The sequence below is a fragment of the Rhinolophus sinicus genome, chromosome 15 (genome assembly GCF_057876585.1).
Source record: "Rhinolophus sinicus isolate RSI-liver-muscle chromosome 15, RSI-T2T, whole genome shotgun sequence".
In the NCBI taxonomy this organism is placed as follows: domain Eukaryota; kingdom Metazoa; phylum Chordata; class Mammalia; order Chiroptera; family Rhinolophidae; genus Rhinolophus; species Rhinolophus sinicus.
In genome coordinates this window covers 116603078-116622447 of record NC_142515.1, presented here as the reverse complement: position 1 = coordinate 116622447, position 19370 = coordinate 116603078, and the positions used below count along the sequence as shown (strand labels likewise).

Sequence of the window (19370 nt, the reverse complement as noted above, 5' to 3'; positions counted from 1 at the left end):
TATTTCATTAGACTTGTTTCAGGCTAGACGTGGGAAGAAATAGACTACGCTTGGGTATTACAGTCTGAGAAAATAACTAGTATCTCAAATCCCTATGAGAATAACTAACTTTCTCCTGAAAACAAAAGGAAAGGGGAAAAATCTGACCCATGTTTTGATTCCAGGAACCTCTCAAAATATCGTTACCATGTTATTTCCGCTGCCCCAGGTGACTCCTGCTATTACTAAATACTCAGAATGCTGGCAGGCTGAATCTGTTTTTCAATTCTAGCTCATTGACCTGTGTGTGGTTCCTATGAATGCTTTTATTTAGTAGAGTCAAGGGTAGAAACTAATTTCTTTTGTTTTTCTTGGAAATGTGCAGATTTATTTTTGTTTCTACATGGACTTGGAAGCTGTTAAATCTGCTAAACAAGTGCCGGGAAGCACAGCCTAAGGGTTGGATGCCGCTGACTAACTTGGAGCAGAGGCTCCTGACCTAATTTCAGGATGCAGGATTAAAAAGTTGCCTCTTATCAGTTGAGTTGCTTTTCTCAAAATGCCCAGATACTAATAGCTTAAAAAAAAAAAAAAAAAAGTGTGATTCTCTGTTTGATTCTTCTTCCCTTTAGAAAAAGGGAGGTAAACTAAGATGTAAGAATATACATATGCACCTTTTCCTGCAAAACAGTGCTTCTTAATTAGGGAACTTTTAAATGTCTTTTTATTTTTTATTTGTTTCAATTCAGGTATAACCTACTACTGTGAAAGGCACAGATCTTAAGTATAGTTTTATATGTCCCTATATACACAAATAGAAATCTGTGTATCCACGACTCAGATCAAGAAGTGGAACCTTTCTAGTCTAGAAGGTTTTCTCATGCTTCTTCCCAGTAAAAACCCAGAAGAAAAAAGCCCAAATGTAACCATTATTGTGCTTCTATCACTCTAGTAGTTCTGTCTATACTTGAACTTCATATAAATGCAACTATTGAGTCAGGCTTCTTTTTCCCAATATTAAGTTTGTAGGATTCATCTATGTAGCGTGTAGCTTAAGTTCTTCACCCTGTGTAACATTCCATTGTGTGAATATATCACAAATTACTGATCCATTTGAATGTTGATTGGCATTTAGGTTGTTTTCAAATGTTTTTAGTTAATACAAGTAAAGCTGTTGTGACCATCCTTGTATGTGCCTTTTGATGGACATGAATACTTAGTTCTTTTGGGTGTGTGTATGTGTGTGTGTGTGTGTGTGTGTATTTAGCTTTCATAGTTTTAGTAGCTTTAGTTTTCAAAAGTTGTTACACCAGTTGCACTCCTCCCAGCAGTATATGAGATTTCCAACTTCTCTACCGTCTCACCAACATTTGGTACTGTTGGTCATTAATTTTCACCCTTCTAGGGAGAGTATAGTGGTGTCTCATTGTGATTTTAATTTGCATTTTCCTGAGGACCAATTCAAACCAGAGAGTTTGTTTTGTTTTGTTTTATTATACATTCTCAAACTACTGCCCCTGAGATCTTGATTTATTGAGTCTCCTAAGGTGGGGCCCCAGGCACCGAGATTTCTGAAATGCCCCATAAGTGATGCTATGCCATGACACCTCTGGATAAGAACTAAGGCACTTGTCAGCTCTTCCTAAGGATTTATTTTCAAAGTCTTCAAGAAAGTTTTCACAATCTCTTAAAGACATAGGCATGACAAATATGATTTAAAAATTTTCTACTTCAAGACACATTAAATAAATAGATTGGGCTATGATTAAAGGTCTTCAATAGCTGATTAAATAAGTTGAAGAAACTGTAGGTTGCTTCACTGAAAATTGCAACTACTGCTGTTTGTATCCATTTGTTAGATTTACCTTTATAAAATGTTCTTTCATAAAAAATGGTGTGTTCAGAAGTGAGAAGATGGTTATTATAGCATTAATGATAACGCACCCTCTTTGTGGATTCTTATTTGCTAAGCTAATTAGACCTAGATATATTCAAAATGCTTCTCTTTACAGAAAAAGAAATTCTATAACACAACAGGTAAATTCATAATCAATAAAAACAGAGTATCCTTGACCTATTTACCTTTAATTGTGAACATAAAGGTAAAACTTTTCTAATAGAAACCAAAAGAATATTCTCACCAGCAAATGTAGCCCATCTCAGAGACTAGGATCTCATCTGGTCACCTGACACAGGAGCAATAAACACCACAGTGTTGTCACCACAGGCTCAGAGACCGTCTGTTAGTAGTTACAAAATCGGAGGACCTATCACCTGAGCATTGAAATATTCTACTTTACCAGTAAGAACGAATACGATTGCTTCCCTGGACTTAAGTTCTTACACCATTTGGATAGAAAAAATAATATTATTTGGAATGCTTAGAGGCATTATCTGCACACCCCAACTTCTGTGAGGGACACTAACTCCAGGGACTATGGTCCCAAGTAGGATAAAACTGCATTAAACTAGGGATCATGTGGACCAACTTCTTATTTGTGGTTCTCCTCACATAATGATCCACTTCCCTGCACCGAAAGCTGGTTAAGGCTTTCTTTAGCAGTATTTAGTAGTTTTCTAAGGAAAATTCCATTAGGAGTTTCTCCAGCAGCTTATTAGCCCTTCAGTGAATGCTAATTATGCTCTTTTTGCCTTCTGAATTAAGAGACAGGAAATAATTTTACATACATAAGCAAACCCTAAACTGATGTTTCCATTCTCAGAAACTTGGTTCCAGCATTACTTAGAAAGAACAGTAAGTTAGAAACCCAGGTGAGGCAGAAAGCAACAAACATGGACCCCTCAATTATCTGTAGTGTAGAATAGGGACAAATCACATGTCTTTCTGTGGTGGGACAGAAGTGTTTTGTTTTGTTTGTGTTTTTCCAGACCAGTTGCCTAACTTTGGCCAGAAATTTTATGTTAGAGAATATTGAGACACAAATACAATGCTTGGGTTAAAATATGCAAGCTGAGTATATAGTCAAATTAACATGAGTAAAATAATCCCAAAGACTAAAACTTTGAAAATACTGCATGCATTATCTAAGCCAAAGTGATAGAGCAATGTCTCTTTTAAAGACCTTTGTGCATCATGTTTGGAATGACTGGGCTTGCTTTTCATGGATGTTTGAAGGTCTTTTCTTTCATGAGCTTGCTAGTGAACATAATGGAAGTTTGTCTCTGGTTCTTGCTTCCTAGAAGTACAATTGACCCCTGAACAACACGGGTGGGGGGCGATTAGAGATGCCGACCCCTGCGCAGTCGAAAATTCTAGTATAATTTTTCACTCCTCAAAACTCAGTAGTCCCTTGGTACCTTCAGGGGATTGGTTCCAGTCCCTCATATAAAACGGTGTAGAAAAATGCATGCAGTCGGCCCTTTGCATCCACGGATTCCCAATCACGGATGGAAAATACTGTTTTCCGACTCCTGCGAACATGGCTCTTGGAGGGGCACGGAGCGTGGGAGCGGCAGCCTGCAGCCTGGCGCCCATCGGGCCCTGCCTGCTGCGGCCCTGGGGCCTGAGGGTGGGCCCGTCCCCAAGCTGCGCGCACACCCCACTTGGCTCTCGGTGTGTAAGTTCACAGAGAAACATGAATGGATAACAACAGAAAATGGTATTGGAACAGTGGGAATCGGCAATTTTGCACAGGAAGCTTTGGGAGATGTTTACTGTGGTTTGCCCGAAGTTGAGACAAAATGGAACAAACAAGATGAGTTTGGTGCTTCGGAAAGTGTGAAAGCTGCTAGAATTCTCTTCTCCTCTATCAGGAGAAGTAACTGAAATGAATGAAGCTCTCGCAGAAAACCCAGGACTTGTCAACAAATCTTGTTTGGCTGCTCAAGATGAGTGTGAGGAACCAACCCCCCAGAGCTAGAGGAGCTGATGAGGGAAGAAGCCTAGAGGAGTGAGAATGGAACCGGCTGAATCCAGCGCTGTGGACCGACTTAATCTAGCACCATTGTCTTCAGTTAGTGGTGGACAGGAGATTTAAAATAGCAGCCTTTAGTAACACCAATGGAACAAGAAACTACAGCAATGCTTCTGAAAGACAATCCTTAACTTTCTAATACTGGCAGATAAACACAATATGCATCTTCTTTGTTACACCCTATGATTTTTTTAGGCTAGGCTACAGTTATAGTATTCAGAATTCCTGAAATTATTTGTGGTAAAATCTAGTTTTAAAAATCATGTAATTCAACAAATAATGTTATTACCTTAAGCCCTGTGTAATATTGTAACTTGCGTACACCCATCTCTGGATTTGGGTCAAAATACTTAATGATCTTTCCATTGGAAGTAACTGGCAGTGGAGAAAAGTTTTTGTTAGTTATTAACAGTGTCAGATGATGACCAATATTATCTTAATTTTGCAATATACTGCATTTGCTGGTGCTATTTTTATACAGTGAAGCAACAACCCTTCAGGAGGACAAAGTTTCATAATAAAACATTCAATTTCTTCATTAAAACAAAGAAAGAAAATACTGTTTTCCGATGGGTTTGTTTGAATCCCCGATGCAAAACTCAGGGATACAGAGGGCCGACTATATTTATTGAAAACAATCCACGTATAAGTGGACCCCTGCAGTTCAAATCTGTGTTGTTCAAGGATCAACTATATATGTAAGTCTTCCCCTATTGTGAACAAGATATTTAAGAAAAATAAAAAAAAGGAGCCTTTTAATCCCAGTCCTATTTTCAGAAAACTGATTGAATCTTGCAGCCATAAGGAGGGTAAAAACTTCCGTCATTCACAGGTGGGATAAATGGAAGGTTTAAAATGAGATTGTCCCATTGTGTTAATAAAACAGTCAAAGACAAATGTGATTGCCTGGCTGGGTGACTTTTTTCCCCTACGTAAGATGAATCACTCAGTTCACTTAGTGTATAGCCATCAAATTAGGAAAAAAATATTAAAGGAAAAGCGTATCTATAAAAATGTCCATCTGCAAAAGTTATTCTAGGAGTTACAGTGGAAAACTAGAATTCATACTATTTTATATACCAGTGTGTTTCCAGTGTTTAGTTTCATTTTGTTTTGGTCAGAACTGAAAATTGAACTGGATTATATTATACAATTTTACCATGTCCGTATGGTAGAGGAAAGGAGAGTATGCAAAATATGCTTATGAATAGAGCCTATAGGATAGAGTAACTGTTTTCTAACCCCTCTACTCTTTTTATTTCTTCTCAATGTTGTATATATTTTTCTTAAGCTCTTCTTTAGTGGTAAACAGTTTTCATAGTTCTCTTAAGTTGAACAAATCACAAGGATTTACTCTGAGTCACTGACGAATCTGTGGCATTTTAAATCCCCTTAAATAAATCTCTATATTTGCAACTGAATCAAAACAGTAAAACTTTTTATAGGGTTTGTTATATATGCTATTGATAATCAACATCTATTAGACATGATGAAGTATTTATGGGTTCCCACTGAAATTATGTCATTATGTCGTATAAACGTCCAAAATTTTATTTTTTTATTCCAACCATTTTCTATTCTTGCCTTTCATAAATAAGAAAGAATTAACTCCTGGCATAAAGTGTTAGATTTTGTTAGATGAGCCTGTATGAAGACTTCACATTGCATGCAGCATAACCAAGATAAATGTTAGAAATTAGCTCAGCTTCTGTTTACTCAGGCCAAATTCCCCAACCAAAAGAAGTTTTCAAACTTAATTAACAAATGTTAGGGCTCACAAATTTCTTGAGGAGAAAATTGCAAACTGCACATGCAGATGAATGGGTCTTGGGGATTTGGGAGTGCCCCTTGCTTTAATCTCAACTTAAGTAGGTAGAGTACTAAGTGAGTTTCTGCTGAGTGAATGAAACACTTTTGAGCTCTACCACATGTAAGGCACTTTGAAGCATAGTTCTGATCCTTTTTGTTCGTTTTAGGGATCCACAATTAAAAATAAACTGTTATGTTGACCCATGCTATGTGTCATTCAAGCTTTACAATTAGGATATGAGTTTCTGTGTCTAGGGAAACGTTATAACATGAGCTACGTAAAGTTTGCTCTGGTACATAGATGAATATTGAAGTTGAATGCATAAATATATGATCAAAAGCATGCTGACTTATTCTATAGTATCTAGAGGAGAGAGAGCTGACAGTATTTCCTGGTGAATTAATAGGCCAAATGTCCTGCATTTTGTTTTACTTGGTAAAACATATTAATATAATGAATAGAAAATGAATATATTAAAATAGAATTAATATGTTCTAATATAAATAGATAATAAACAAATTTGTTTATTCATATATGGGAATTTACCTTTTTCTGGGTTTATAGCCTTGTGTTCCTAACCAGACCAACAGAATTTTTCATTTGTTAAAAATGTACTTGGTTGTGTCAATAATTACAGTGGGATTTCATTTTAAGGTTTTCAACTCATTTCAAAATACTTCATTCTATACATTTAGCTATTTTCATGTCTTCTCAGAACATAGTTTAATGCTTAATAAACTACTTCTTTACTTGCTGACCCCTTTTGCATGAAAATACTTCAGAAATCTAATTAATGGTAAATGAAACTAGACTATGAGCTGGGGGAAGAGGTGATGCCTTAAAGTAACGCTCTTTCCCTGAATTTGAATCCTGGAATTAGAAATATTTTACCCTAGTCTGCTAAGGAGTAGAAAGAATGAACAGCAGACTAAAGATGGGGTGAAGAGCTGACCCTGGTATTAGCATCACGGCCTGTAGGGCTACGTAATAACATGGGTCTCCTGGGAAGGTTGGCTTAGCTTAGAAGGTACTGTATTATCATGGAAAAAAATCTGCCTCTTGTGCTAAGATTTGTAGAACAACTTCCTTCCCAGGAGCCTCAAAACTGAAGACTGTTCAAGGCAAGGTTAACCATGGCATTTTTAAAGCCTCTGGAAAAAAGGGCCCTACTCTTCAGATCCCTCTGACAAGAACCAATTATTTCCTGTATAAATGTTGCCATTTAGGTTGTATTTGTTTTAACTGCCATGGTCATGATTTACCCTGTTTTCCTGTGTTTAAACAACTTATTTCCAAATTTTCAAGTCGCTTTGTTTAAGAAAAAATTCTTAAAATAGGACAGAGAATGATCGTTGTACTTTGGTGTTGCAGATCCTGTGAAGCCCCCTGGCAACTCCTTACAAGCACCAGCAGATTTACCTTTAGCTGTAAATACAGCACCACCATCCACCCAGGTGGAGTCGTCCTCTGCAGCTCCACCTCCTCCATACCAGCTAATTAACCTTCCACCACATCTGGAAACTCTTGGCATCCAGGAGGATCCTCAAGACTACCTCTTGCTCATCAACTGTCAAAGCAAGAAGCCTGAACCTACCAGGTAAACCACATATGCGTGCGCACGCGCGCGCGCGTGTGTATGTATGTGTATGTGTGTACATTTAGAAATCTTACCTTGAAACTTTTTAAACCTGGATTTGAAGGCTCTAAAGAAATCAGCTATATAGGCTTATATTTCAGGTTTATATTTCTCCACTCCTGATTTCTGATATTCAGGAGATTTGATTGAAGAAACACATTCTCTAGCATCTTTGGCAAAGAACACTTGTAGTAAAAGGCTCTTTTGGAAACCTGTCTCCTGTTGCATAGTCTTTGTTACAGACTCACAATATTACTTGCTTAACAGATTTCACTGATTTATAAATGGTGATCTTGCTCCATTTCTTATGTGATTGTAAACCAGCCAAGGGTCATCTTTTGTTTCTGAAGAAGGAGAGGAATACCTACTGCTAGAAGATTTTGAAAGCAAAACGATTCCATTGCAGTGAGTGTGTTGTGGTTGCTTTGGATCTGTGTGAGAAATTAATCATACAGGTGAAATCCCAATATAGCAAATTCTATGGAAAATACCAATTGGGCTTTAGTGAAATTTGATGAAATCAAATATATTGCTCAAAGCTATGAAACTTTCGAATTTTCACATCTACCAATTAAGCAGAGTTCATACCAAGCCTTGACTATAAATTTTTAAGTAGAAAGAGAAGTATATGGATTTCAGTGCTTGACCAGAGGTATCAGAAAGCCTTTCCCAAATCCTTGGTTTTACTGTCATCTCCATCCCTGCTTGAAGACCCCTCTCTTCTTCTAAGCTGTAAGATATTTTAATTTGATACTGAGTAATTGGAAGGTTTGAGGTAATGGTGAGAATTGAAATCAGAAACTTACCTGAAGGCCTGTCTCTAGCTGTCACAGCTGTGACAACTAGTGATATTTGGCATATTTGTTATCTTGATTTGCTGTATAAATGTGTGGGGGTGAATTGCATAAATAGATATGAAAGATATTTTTCAAACAGGGTTATTAGATATTAAATATTATTTTTATAACAAATATATTTTCATCCAGAAAGTGGCTGTTACTGCACTAGGAACATACAAAGCACGTGTTAAAAAAATTTACATAGAATTTGTTAAGATCCACAGATTAGTTTCTGAGAACCATTCCCAGAGATAATAGAAATAGCTCACAAACATTCCAAAGATAGATCTCTATATATTTGTTATAATGGGATTTTACCTGTAAGGGCAAAAAAAATTTTTGTAAATCAACACTAGTTAATAATACCAAATTCTAACTTGATTTTGCTTGTTTGCTGTGAGTATTTAAAATTATACACTCGCAACATTGTTACCTATGCTACTAACTGAGATTTTATTTTATGGAGATTCACAATTATTTTTTAGTATCAACTTTTTAAAAGCCAACAGCTAAGTGACAGTTTTCAGCACATGTTCTTTTTATATAGTGTCTTTCATTGACCTCACTAGTATCACAATTTTCCTGTTGTAGTAGAAATTATGCTTAGATATATTTTGTATCTATTTTTTTTGCAAAAGTGACAAATAAATATTTATGATGTGCCCACTATTTTGCTAGGTGCTACAGAGGTACAAACGAATTACATAAGTTATAGCCCCCTCAGATACAGTTACCTTCTGAGTTTACAGGTAAAGCTTGTGAAGAAGTCAAAACATGCAAGCATTAAGTGTTTCTAGATGGAGGCAAGATATGAGATTTGCCTTGCACCCTCTTGTTCATTCTGCAAGCCTCGGCTCCAACATGTGTTTCGCTAGGAAACATTCCCCCAAACTCCCAGGCTGGATTAAATGCCTCTGGATTTTCATAACATTGGGGTTGTGCCTCCATATCTGTTTTATCACCTAATCAGAAATACATTGATATTTTTATTCATTCTCCACTAAAATGTAAGCTAGTCTAGAGCAGAGAGTTTATTCCTCATTGTATTTCTAGCATCCTATTACTCACATGTTAGAATTAAATGGCGTGAAAATTTTAGAATCTGTGTAGATGTGTTGGAAATTGTTCCACTGGGGAGAAGAGTAGGATTTGAATTACACCTAGTTGGTAAGAGAAAAGGAGACTATCTTTAGTAATTTGCATAACAGTACCTTGAGGGAAAGGATCAGTGAGAATGAGAGTGAAGGAGCCAGTCAACGAAATAAGGGAATAATTACTGCAGAAGGAAAATCGGGATATCGCTATATAGGCTCTCTGATTCTAGAGAGGGAGAGTTCCAATGAATAAATTCAATGTACTGTGGCTGTTACTAAGAAATCAGCGAGGTTAAGCCCTTAAAAAAACTATCACAAGTTATTTTTTTCATTATTAAGTTCCTATAGGACTTTGGACAAAGAGGTAGTTAAGGCGTCTTGTTTAACATTAAGGAAGTGTAAGGATGCTTGTTAGTGTTAGCTTCTTTTTGGCTTGCACCCAAATTTTGTGATACCACCAACTACAGAGACTGAAAGTGTACCCAAAGCATACAATGTACTCTAATGAGATTCCTCAAGGTTAAGTATTGTTTAGAATTGGATAACTCTCTGGCTTGTATTTTGATTCTCTTTACCATATTGGCTAAATGCTTGTTAAAGAAAATTAGTAGAAAGGAAGATACACAAAACCTTTCAAGTCGTCACTTCTTCATAGATCACATTGAATTTATTCAATACCAGGTAATCATTAGACTTTTAGTTTTACCAGAAAACAAATCTGTCCCAGATAAGCTAAAGAACAGTGGATCACCTTGATAAACCATATTGGCACGAAGTTTTTGCATGCTCTTCAGAGGAAATGCTTTTCCTTGTTTCTTCTATGCCTTAATCATTTACCTTTCTCCAAGTTTTGTTCCTTTCTAATTTCAGTACTTCAGGGCTTGTGGTTTTATGTGTGGATTTAATAGGTGGAGTTGGGGGTGTGGGTAGGTCCAGGACAGGAATTATGGAAAGTGCTTTTGGTGGTTTTGTGGTGGCGGTTTTCTTGTCTGGCGTATAATCATAAAAATGAGGGATGTTGGTGCTTTGAATCTTATGGATCACACACACAAAAAAACCTCATGAAAAAACGATGGATTTTTATTGCTAAGCTATAGATACATGTATTAAAATGTAGTTTTATGTCTTCACTATTTTTATTTTCTGTCATTAACAATTTTCATTTAGAACACATGCGGATTCTACAAAATCCACCTCTTCGGACACAGACTGCAATGATAATGTCCCTTCTCATAAAAATCCTGCTTCCTCCCAGAGCAAACACGGAGTAAATGGCTTCTTCCAGCAGCAAATGATGTATGACTCTCCACCGTCTCGTGCTGTGTCTGTTTCTGTCGACTCCAGCCTTTACAACCTACCCAGGAGTTATTCCCACGATGTTTTACCAAAGGCGTCTCCGTCAAGCACCGAAGCAGATGGAGAGCTCTATGTTTTTAATACCCCGTCTGGGACATCGAGTGTAGAGACTCAGATGAGGCATGTATCTGTTAGTTATGACATTCCTCCAGCACCTGGTAATACTTACCAGATTCCACGAACATTTCCAGAAGGAACCTTGGGACAGACATCAAAGCTAGACACTATTCCAGATATTCCGCCACCACGGCCACCGAAACCACACCCGCCTCATGACCGTTCTCCTGTGGAAACGTGTAGCATCACACGCACGGCCTCAGACACTGACAGCAGTTACTGTATCCCCACCGCAGGAATGCCGCCGTCACGCAGCAATACCATTTCCACTGTGGATTTAAACAAACTGCGGAAAGGTCAGCTCTAGTTGGCTTCTACTCTATTAGAAGTTCATGATAGAAAATCTCTCTTTCTGAATATTTGTTCTTTTACGCAGAGGATGATGTTAAATGATTGTCCTTTGTTTCTTCAGCCCTGCAGTTACCCACTCATGGAGCAAAGATGTCATAGTCTCAGTAGATTCCTGGCAGGGTGTTTGTGCATGCGACATGTGTGTGCCTATATGTGTGTTCTGCTGGAAGGGAGAAAGAATTGGAGGTTTTCATCCCTGAGGAAGTACCGTGTTTCCCCGAAAATAAGAAGACCTAGCTGGACCATCAGCTCTAATGCGTCTTTTAGAACAAAAATTAATATAAGACCCGGTCTTATATTATATAAGACCTGGTGTTATGTTATGTTATGTTATGTTATGTTATGTTATGTTATGTTATGTTTGTTATGTTTGTGTGTCTTATTTTTGGGGAAACACGATATGGCCTTAGTAATCCTGTGCTGCCTCAGGAGGTGTGCACCCCCCTCTCCCATTTTCTATGTATCCTGGGTAGGTAGACGCTGATGGGTCAGAGAAGCAGGAAAGGGGCCAGCCAAAGCCTCTCCGAGTCATACCCTTTCCTGTATTTGTGTGCCATTATGGCAGCTTCTTTGTCACATCTATTGGGCTCCATTTCCTTCCTTCCTAGATAAACAACTTGTATGTTGTGTCTAACGGGTGACAGTCACTTCCACTCAAGCCATTCTTTTGGGTTTTTGGTGTTATTTACTTTTAAAGCTCTGTGTCTTCTCTCCCCATATTCCTAACCACTTCACTTACTCCTACACCGTCTCCTAGAGCCTGACGAAACTTACAGACCTTGAGAGGAGAAAAATTGCGTCTGGGTTATACTCTGAGATTCTAAAAGTCCTAAAAATAGAAAACCAAAGTGTAAAATGCACATACCCTAGCGTTTCTGTGTATTGTGGTAGAATTTTCCAGCTGTCTTAAAGAACATAAAGATTTAGTGCATTATGGATGTCCTGATAGCATTAATCAATTAGCCATTCAATATCAATTTGTAACTCCTTTCTTGAAGTGTTTGTATAATCTGGTAATAAGTTAGTGAATTATAAGTTAGGCCCAAGGTGGTACAAAAGATGAGAAAATAGACGTATATCTTTCCTCCATTTTCAGATAACCTGTCTCATCTCAGGCTTAGACATTCATTCATTGTCGTAACATATATTGATACTGGTTAGCCTAGGAGCGAGTATCTGCATTTTCTAGTGGCGTAATGTGCCAGTTCAGGATATTATTCTGTGAGCATCCTTTTTAAAACCTGTGTGTGCATACGTAACTGCATGTGTGTGTATTTAAAGAGAGACAGAGACAATAGGTCCTTCCTGATTACCCTGAGAAATGGCAAAGGTGGGAAGAAATGTTGATAGTTTGTTCTTTATTTTAGATGCTAGTTCTCAAGACTGCTATGATATTCCACGAACATTTCCAAGTGATAGATCTAGTTCACTTGAAGGCTTCCATAACCACTTTGTAAGTATACTCGACCTTGGCATTGAGTGTGTTTCCTTGTCAAAATCTCACACTTAGTTCCCTGAGACTAAATGAGATCATGAAATAAAAGCCCCCTCAGATCCATGTGAATAGGTGTGACTTGCAATTGTGTTTTCCTGTTTGACAGTAGTTTTTGTTTATTAAAAGAAATGTATGTGTGTTTTAGAAAATCAAAAATGTATTGACAGTAGGAAGTGTATCAAGTGAAGAACTGGATGAAAATTACGTCCCAATGAATCCCAACTCTCCACCTCGAAAACATTCCAGCAGTTTTACGGAACCAATTCAGGAAGCCAATTATGTGCCGATGACTCCAGGGACATTTGATTTCTCTTCATTTGGAATGCAAGTTCCTCCTCCTGCTCATATGGGCTTCAGGTCCAGCCCCAAAACCCCTCCCAGAAGACCAGTTCCTGTTGCAGACTGTGAACCACCCCCCGTGGACAGGAACCTCAAGCCGGACAGAAAAGGTAAGGAGAGCCCAGCACAGGAAGAGGGTCGGGGTCTCCAGTTTGGACCTGCCTTTCAACTGTCATGAAATCCAAAACAGAATGGGGACTGTTTCGGATTTCTGAAGTATTTCATATTGTGTTAGTTGTTAACTTGTTTAAGTGGTATTGCTATTGATACATTAATAATTACTATATCGTGTGTTGATACCCAGCTGAGAGTTTTAAGTCTCCTATCTCTAGAGCAGAGGTTACAAACTAAAATACTCCCAGGGATTGGCACGGAACAGAAGAGAATGAGGAGAAATGGGAATGCCGTTGCCCTGTCTAGATGGGCTGACTCCCTGCTCCCTGCCAGGGCTGACTTGTGAAAATACTGTGGACCCGACAGGCAAAGCTTCTGATGTACCAAGAGATGCCAGAAATTTCAGATTTTATGCGTATTGTCTATGGATTTTTAAGTTCCATCAGCTAATTTAATTATTTTAAAAAACAAACATTGCAGACGAAACCAAACACATCTACAACCTAAATGTGGTCTTTGGCTGCTATGTTGTGACCTCTTCTCCAGAGTGTGTACTACGAGGCAGATTTGAGATATTTACTGCACCTGACATAATTCTTTAAGAACAGTGAGGTTGCTTGTATAATCTTTCAATTCTGTCCGTGTAACAAATTCTTTAAAATTATTCTTCCTTTGCTGGGGTGTAAATAAATGCTTCTTGTCTGTTCTTTCATACTGGCCTGCATAAGTAACGTTAAATTCTAAGGTGGCATGATTTGTTAAGAAATCGGTGTAAAAGAAACTTCTCAGCCAAATTGATAATATATACACAAGTTTTACAAAATCTGGGTTTGAGTGGTTAAAACCCAGTGTCTTGCAGCATGCTGTCAGTGTGATTTAATCTTGACAACCAAATAAGTTAATATATTAGCTGTGTGATGAGTCGCACAATTTCTAGGGTACTCAGCACGTTTGAAAAAGTCTCATGTGTGGTTTGTAGCTTTTTAAGAGCATGTAATGTTTGTGTATATTTCTCATTAACCTGAGCTTAGATCATTAATACTAATTCTAATTAAGTTCCAGTTGTGGGGAATAGTGACAGATTCACTCAGAGTATCTTAAGAAAATGAGTTTTGTTTCATTTTGCTTTTAAGTAAGGATATGAGAAAGCGATTGGGAACTGAAGCACTCCTAGGGAACTGTCCCTTTGTCCTGCTTTCGGCATGTCTGTCCTCTGGGAAGTCTGTGTCTGCTTTGTTTTCTCTCTGACATTCTTTTTGTTTCCTTCTACTCTGCATCGTCTCCTTTACATGGCTTCCACTTTCCCAGAGCTTTGGCCTTTTTTACGTGGCTCCTTTGACGTGCCCGTGCAGCCTCCACATCTGTTAATTAATTGTCTTGCTCACTCTTTACTCACTTCAGTTGCTCAGAGAGAATTTGATTGGTCTCATTGGTCTTTTCACACCAGGCCACATGATAGATCGTTGGCCAGCCCATAGATTGGCTGCTGTTGGGTCAAGTGCCCACCTTTGGTCCAACAACTGGAAAGAGAGTCATGTGTGACATCCCCGTCCACCAGACGGCCCCAGCAGCAGGGCCATAATCAGGATGGTTGTCCCAGAAAGGCTATGAGCATCACCAGCTTTTCATTTGGTACCTTTTCTGTCTGTTACTCTTTGTCCTCATTAGTCTTTAAATCTATTTAGACATTATTAGTCATTTTCTTCTTTACATACAATATGCGAACGTATGTTTGGGCATGGATAGATTTATAATTGAGTTCACACATTGCTGAAGGATTAAGATGCAAGTGTCATAAAGCCTTTGAAATATTGAAATATTCATTTTAGTGCTAAGTTGGTTCTTATTTCCCTGTAATTAGTGCATTTAGCAGCAGATCTCCACTTTTTAACCCTAAATTTAACAGTTTTATATCTTGAGGTCTCCCATAAACATGGAGGTTGTATATTTTGGGTAAGCGTACGGGCTCTGAGTCCTAGCTGCTCTGTTCTCCTCCCCTTTCCTTCCTCCTCTCAGGCCGTTTGAAAATCCCCAGTATTTTTCAGTTAATGATTCTATGTAGTAAGCACGCTCAGAAAAGATTCCCTATTTATGTTATAAAAGTTTAAAGATCATAATGATATGCCTCTGGTGCCATCTAGGTCTGACCCCATATTATAATATGTATATATCATAATAATATGACATATACTATATATGATATATACATTATATATCATATACATTATATATAATTACACCTCCCTGTGTATAGGGAAAGTACTATATATTCTAGTAGATGAGAGATTAATTGTCCTAGTCCTCTAACCACCTGAAAGTGACTTTACAATAAAACAGAACAACATAGTTTCCTGGCTTCTGGAGATTATATTCAGTCTTTTACAAATTAACTGAACTGTTGAGACAGAGTCCTGAGTCATTGTCTGGATTATTTATTTGGTATCTTTTCTTAGATACAAAATGAACGGAGAAAGCACCCAGAATAAAATACCCACATAATTTTTGGCAAAATCAAGGAGAATGAATTTAGCAAAACAGTAAAGAGTTTACTAAAATCATAGTAATAAGAAAAAAAAGTTTTTGCTTTTCTTTGTACTGTTCTACTTTTTTAATAAATATGATATAAGAGAGGAGGCATGAAATAATATTTAATATGGCAAGGCAAACTTTGTCAACCACTTTAGAAAGTTATAACTATTAAAAAAAAAAAACACATTTTAAAACCGAAATTTAAATCTGAGATCAGAGTTTTTATCCTTAAAAACTTAAACTGCAAAACAAGTGTCTTATTTGGTAATGAAATTCTCTCATGATGCGTATCATCAGATGAGTCTTTTAAATTTCTAATTTTGTGACATCAGATACGTGACTCAGTCTAATATTCTGGTATCTCTTATTAACTAAACTTCATTATAAGCAAACCTAATTCTATCAAATATGGCTTGAGTGGTTTCAGAGCCCAGTGTAACTAGTTCAGCCTCCAATATAGCCAGTTTCTGGAGTGTCTTCTTTGGAAGGGTCTACAACAAATGAGTGACATTCTAGTCTTGTTTATACCCCCAATTATAGATGTCAGCTGTTCTAGTTAGTAGATGAGTTTTTTGAATACTTATGAGTAATTGAAGCTGCAGAAATACATAGATATTCTAAACACTTACATTTAATGTGTTTTCACGTATGCTTTTCCCATCACCCAGCTTGCGGTAGCTATGTTTTCACGTGTACTATTTCTGTCGTGTTAGTATTTGTTTTGCACCAAGTTTTGTGTATATTATTACTAGAACAGAAAAACATAATATACATGTGTTGTATTAAATATTCGGAAAGCAGATGAGTCATTAGAAATACAGCACAAGTTCTGTTTTGATTTGCTTTCACTGAAACTTTCATATTGTCATGGAAAAGCAGTTTTGTGAAGTTTGGTATATTTCAATAAGATACATATCATACCTTCTCTTAACGTCAGTCACTACATAAATCTACCATCTTTAACCACCAGACTTATCTAAGTCCCCCTACCCCCATCCAGTCTCCTTCTAACGTGATGTAGCAACTGTTTGAGCCTCAAATGCTGTCTTTCCTTTTTGTTTTGTTTGGCTTTATCCATTCACAGATTTCTGCAGCAGTTCTGACCATTAGTTATTGTATTGATTTTTAAAAGGCTGCTCGAGGTTTCTTCTGGTGTTTTGTACATTAGTTTGTTGAAAGTATCTTCAGTTCTGTGTCTTTATTTCGGTGTAGAAAGCATCCAGAAGACGTGTCGGGAGGCACTTCCTTCGGTGGGTCTTTTTTGGGCACAGGGATATATTTGTTCTAAACATTTTTCAGAGATCTTCTAAAGTTTTTGAATGTGATTAAAAATGAACATGTTTTCTTTAAATGGCTTTTAAACTATAATGTTTGGAAGACGGATGATTGATACCAGGAAATATAATTAGATTTTAATAAATGAATATTAAAGTTTGAACCTCAAGTCAGATTTTTGGTTTGGTGTTACAGTTTAAAGCAAGTCAGTATGGAATGCATTTTTAGAGCATAATCTTTGCATGCGAGTTTTTTTCCCTAAATATTCTTGACCTTCCAATATGATTATAATTATCATATTTTTCTTTATACAGTGAGACCATTAAAACAAGCGTGAAAGTTTTTCAGTATGCTACCTTGATGAGTTTTTGAAATTAGCAGAGGATAATAATGTTGTGAATTATTTTCCTTCTTTCTTGAATTTTGAGATGCCTACTGGAAATAGTAGCATAATCTGTAAAACATAATAAAACTAAATAATTTAGGCTAAGTTAAACCCGTATATGGAAAATAAGTTTTCTACTTTGAGTTGAATGTGTGTAGACAGTACCTATTAAAATACTTCATAGTATACGGACTTTTCAAAAAACAGGATTGCATCTGCTTATTGGAAATGACCTCGTGTGACTGCCTTGACCATATTTGGGATGACCAACTTTTGAGACAACGTTTAGTTGCTCTTCTTCTTAAAGGACAAAAACTTATGCCATTGATCAGATTAAACAGCACCAGCTTTAAGAGAACTGCAGATCATCAGCACAGATTTAAATCCTACCAATTAACAGCATATACCCCTCTGGTAGGTCTTGGGTCTCCAAACACAAGGAAGAAAAGGTGACTACACCACCGTTTAGTGGAGGAGGTAGAAAAGTAAACACATTATTATCATAATTAACATGGGAGGGGTTGTGGTTGAGGTAAGATCTTGGCACTGTTAGCTAAGCTCCCCTGAGGAAAGTCTGAGTGGGTGAGTGGCAATTAAATGATGGTAGAGAAGGGGAAGATGGCAGAGGATCTTCTAGTCAGAATAAACAATATCCCCAGATCCTTCAGAAAGAGGGGAGAAGGGGCTGTCTGAGAGTCGTGGGTGGAAGGGAGGGAAGGAGATGGGGAAGGAGGCAGGGAAGTCTGAGTGGAGGAACCAATGCCAATTGCCTTGCAGGTACCTGCCCCTGAGGGGGTTATGATCCAAGCTAATGAGTCTGGGCTTTATTTTGAGAACATCCTTAAATGTTTTTTATGCAGGCAATAATAGAATCAGGTTGGCCCCTAAAAAGCTCATTCTAAGATGTAAAGATGTGGTAGAAAACAATTGTATTTTTAAATGTAAAATGCTACAAAATCAACACCTTCCTCAGAGAGCGCTTTGCCCTGTTTTCCAAATTCTGGGTTCTTGAAGCCTTGGTTTAGGCATGACCGCAAAGTCATGCCTAAGTACTTGAGTGATGACATTGGTTTGGGGGAGAGGTGGATGATGAGTTCAGGGTCAAGGGCTAGAAGGACAATTGGACAGTTCTTTCCCTGGCTCTCAGTTACTCCCTCGATGCGGGGCTTACAGTGATTTTGGAACTTTTGAGGGCACTTGGAGTGTGGGTGGAGACCCTTTAGCCGTGCAATGTGAGTTTATCACTTCCAGAAAAACCAGGTAAGTGTACATTAATGAAAGAAGGAAGGACCTTTTAGACTTGCAGATTTTTTTATTATCTTGGGCGAATGAAAACAAGCTACTATGTTGTCATTATAAATATAAAGTAAAATTGATATAGGGAGATTAGAGAGAAAATGCAATCCAGAATGACTCCTAAGAGATCTGCTATGGGAACTTGTAGTATAGGAAACAAAGCAGGTTTGTGGTGAATCAAAGAGGATAAATTCCGTTTTGAACATGTAGTGTGAACGAACGCCTGTAGAACACCCATGTGGGTGGTTTTGTAGATGTGTAGATCAGGATGTCTGGAGAAAGATCTGAACCAGAGATTAAGATGTACCAAACTGTACTCCAAATTAGGGAGCAGATCACATGATCCAGAGACTGACAGTCCTGTGTGAGATAGTTTTAACCCATAAAGGTTAAAGCACAGTAGGAATTTCACCAGGGATCAGTGTTGTTTGCTAAATGAAAAAAACACACACATTGCTTTCTTTGTTGAAAACTAGTCTAGCTAAAGCCCAGTTATAACTTCCTTGGATTTAAAAGTTGAGGCTCAAATGAGTTCTTCTGTTTCCTCTCAGAATTTGAGAATTTGTGTATCTCTAGAGTTGGTTCATTTTGGCCCTTACGCTAGTATTCTTATTTCTTACTCTTTATTTTTACATTTTTCTTCAACAATCTGAAAAACATTCAAGTATTTGCCTACAGTCAGTAGAGAAGACAAGGCTAAGACCAAGCTACTTATACCTTGGACTTCTTTTTTTTCATTCTCACCTCTTCTGCAATATTCAGCTATCATTTGGGTGTGACTTTTATTTCTGTCTAGAACATAAATATTGAATTGAGTTTG

At 37.5% G+C, this 19370-nt stretch overlaps 1 protein-coding gene and 1 pseudogene across 5 annotated transcripts in view; both read left to right on the top strand.

The window, feature by feature from the left end:
* The window catches only part of GAB1 (GRB2 associated binding protein 1), a 112974-nt gene that overhangs the window by 82157 nt on the left and 11447 nt on the right, over positions 1 to 19370 (top strand). For 3 of the 5 annotated variants that reach the window (XM_019730771.3, XM_019730773.3, XM_074338479.2), the window contains exons 3-7: positions 7096 to 7321; positions 7685 to 7765; positions 10461 to 11062; positions 12485 to 12570; positions 12758 to 13061. In XM_019730771.3, coding sequence (XP_019586330.1) covers positions 7096 to 7321; positions 7685 to 7765; positions 10461 to 11062; positions 12485 to 12570; positions 12758 to 13061 — 1299 coding nt within the window. The remainder of the gene's footprint in view (positions 1 to 7095; positions 7322 to 7684; positions 7766 to 10460; positions 11063 to 12484; positions 12571 to 12757; positions 13062 to 19370) is intronic. The other 2 variants (XM_019730774.3, XM_019730772.3) reach the window with 1 other exon arrangement.
* On the top strand, positions 3229 to 4008 carry LOC148755291 (glycine cleavage system H protein, mitochondrial pseudogene; annotated as a pseudogene).